Source organism: Empidonax traillii, unplaced genomic scaffold (genome assembly GCF_003031625.1).
Source record: "Empidonax traillii isolate 1590-97213 ecotype Southwest subspecies unplaced genomic scaffold, ASM303162v1 scaffold749:size472940, whole genome shotgun sequence".
Classification (NCBI taxonomy): domain Eukaryota; kingdom Metazoa; phylum Chordata; class Aves; order Passeriformes; family Tyrannidae; genus Empidonax; species Empidonax traillii.
The window spans coordinates 1-2,764 of record NW_020955942.1 but is presented as its reverse complement, the minus strand read 5'-3'; the positions used below and the strand labels follow the sequence as shown (position 1 = coordinate 2,764).

Genomic DNA, 2,764 nt, shown 5'->3' with positions numbered 1-2,764 from the left:
AACTTAAACACGTTATCTACCACAGCCCTTGTACAGGAAAGTTCAGATTATTGTAAAATAGGAATGGACTTCTTTTCCCATTTGCAGAAGCCTATGTGAAAGGGTTGATTTATGCCTTCACCTGGTATTTTATTGTATTTATTTCCCCCTTTTCAATCATACGTGTTCTTGCCTGTAGACTTTGTGAAAAATAATAATGTGCTTCTCTCCAGGACAATTCACTGGTTGTTAATTTTAAGTTTATTGGAATGTAATAAAGAAATAAGAGCCTTTTAGTCATATTAATATTTTTTGAGATATTTCTAAGATATATTTCGTTATCTTTTTGTAGCCTTTTTATGGAAACAAATTTTGTGTAGCTGTTTCACTTAAAAAAAAGAACTTGATTTACTGCTTTTGGAGACACTGCAGATCCCAAACTGAGAATGTATGTTTGTCTTTAAGGCCATGGTAGGGGAGGAGTGTGTAGGTGCCATCGTCTGCAAGCTGGATATGCACAAAAAGATGTTCCGCAGAGGTTATATAGCCATGTTAGCAGTGGATTCCAAATACAGAAGAAAAGGAATTGGTAAGAAAAGCCTTTTTTTGTTCTTATTTTAAATCCTGTCTTTGGGATAGGGATAACTGTAGCTGTCACAAAGATTTAAGCTGAGCTGAACTGGTGGTTTGTCTGTCTGTCTGTCATGCCCGACTTACTCGACCGCACGAGCTCCCCCGTGGCTTCTCTGATTTTGTTAAAATAACCTGAAACGCCCTTTGAGGTTCACACCTGGGGTATGATAAAGCTAAAAAGAAAGGCAGGCAGCAGCCCCTGACCTCAGCCTATTACCCCTGTCAAGTAACACCAGTGGGAATTGCTTTGTGTTTTTACACGTGCCCTCATCACTGTGTTTCCATGTTGTGTTCAGGCTCTTCTCTTCAGTGAACTTATTCCCTGGCTTCTCCCTATAAATTATGCATATATTGCCCGTTGGGGAGAATGTATGGAGCTCATTATTGTATTAATAAGTGAAGAAAAATAGCTATGTATTGTTACTTGAATGATTGAAGTGGAGATCTGTTCTGTTGGGAAGTTCCGTGGTAAAGAAATCACTCTTGGCAGGGAGTTTGCCCTCCCTCATTAATCAGTTTTGCCCTGATGAAGGGATTTTCATTCTGACACCAGTTACCCAGGTTGGCTTAATTAAAGATTTGTTCTTATGGAACTTTAATTTTTTTTTTTTGTGCTTGTTATTGTGAAATTACATTTTGGAACATGTTTTTAACTTAAAACACAGACGTCAGCTTTAAAGCTTCGAAACGTGCTTCACCACTCATTTACACTGAACAGCTCATGCTTCTGTGATTAAGGACAGAAAATGACTTCCAGTTGAAAAATACAGTGATACATTGCAGAATGTACCACTGTGTTTGCTCTCTTCAAAAAATAACCTCCAAGAAACTTGCAGGATATGTGTTATCACGACTGTTCGAGCGTGTGCAGGTTTTTTTCCTCTCCAGTGCAAATTCAAAAGCCATTGTTGGTTTCTGTAGTGGAGCAGAGGGAGAAGGATACTGAGAATCACTTGTCTCTCCTTCCCTTTTAGCTGAGTCATGAAGGAGTCTGCCATAATTTAATTGCAGGTGCTTGGATTCATAAGTGCTAATGCTGTTATTATGAAGATCCCTGCAAGATTTTTCCCTCCCTTTAGTCAGTTGGTTATGTTAGAATTGTATAAATGGAATTTATCTTAAAGCCTTGCTGACTTTAGCATTATATATGTTGACTTTTTTCCTGTGTTTGCCACCTTGCTGTTTCTCAAAGTGTGCTGTTAAATCCAAAGATCTGCTTTAAACGTAGTACAGTTTTATCATATGTTCAATGAAAAAAATCTTAATTGATTAAAGTTTTGAGAATATTTTCAAACAGTCTCTAGATTCCTTGGGGTTTTTTTTCCTTTTCCTTAACCTTCTTATGGAAGTGAGATTTATGCAATTTCATTGAACAGCAGTTTTTTCCACTAAATAACTTTGAAATCAACTTTCAATTTCACCCCAATTCTACAGACAGGTAGGGATATTACATTTGTAGAACTGTTGTGAAATAGATGCAAAATAATGACTAAAAAAAATTAAATTAATGCTTGACTGAGGGGAAGGGATGGGCTTCAACAGTATTATTAGATCCTAGCAAATCCAAAGGGGAGTGAGCCACGAGAAAAGTGGTTTCATGAGCTCTGTTACTAATAGAGGTATTTGTTTTAGTAAGAGGAAATTCCCTTGGAAGATAAATGTCCTTCAAGTACATGCCAGCAGATTTTGACTTGAAATGCAACAAAAAGGAATGAATCACATCTTGGAAGGCTATATATAACACTGTGTTAAGCATAGCAGCCTGTTTCTAATATCCCCATGTCAGAAGAATCTTGCACTTAAGCTGAGTCTCTGGATAACTTCGAGGGTTATTATCGTGTTCAAATATTGAGGCTGCAGCTTGACTGTAACTTCTTGTGTTCGTGTTTCCTCCCTGCCTTCCCCAGGTGTCATGTCATGTAGGTAGCACACATTAGTCATTTATAAAACAGCTTTTTTTTTTTTTTTTTTTTTTGCACTGCAACTCTGACACTGACTGAAATCTGTGTTTCAGGTACAAACTTGGTTAAGAAAGCTATTTATGCCATGGTTGAAGGAGATTGTGACGAGGTAAGATTTTCTGAATCAAAAACTTTCCTAATGTAAATGGTTTGCATTCTCCTGTGTGTGGATTGGTTTCACAGGTTCTTCT

The 2,764-nt window shown here is 37.3% G+C and overlaps 1 protein-coding gene across 1 annotated transcript in view; it reads left to right on the top strand.

Moving 5' to 3' along the window:
* The window catches only part of NAA30 (N(alpha)-acetyltransferase 30, NatC catalytic subunit), a gene marked incomplete at its 3' end in the record, with an annotated part of 11,294 nt that extends 8,580 nt beyond the window's left edge, over positions 1 to 2,714 (top strand). Inside the window, exons 3-4 of the mRNA XM_027900796.1 lie at positions 445 to 568; positions 2,627 to 2,714. Coding sequence (XP_027756597.1) covers positions 445 to 568; positions 2,627 to 2,714 — 212 coding nt within the window. The remainder of the gene's footprint in view (positions 1 to 444; positions 569 to 2,626) is intronic.
* Positions 2,715 to 2,764: the final 50 nt, after the last annotated feature.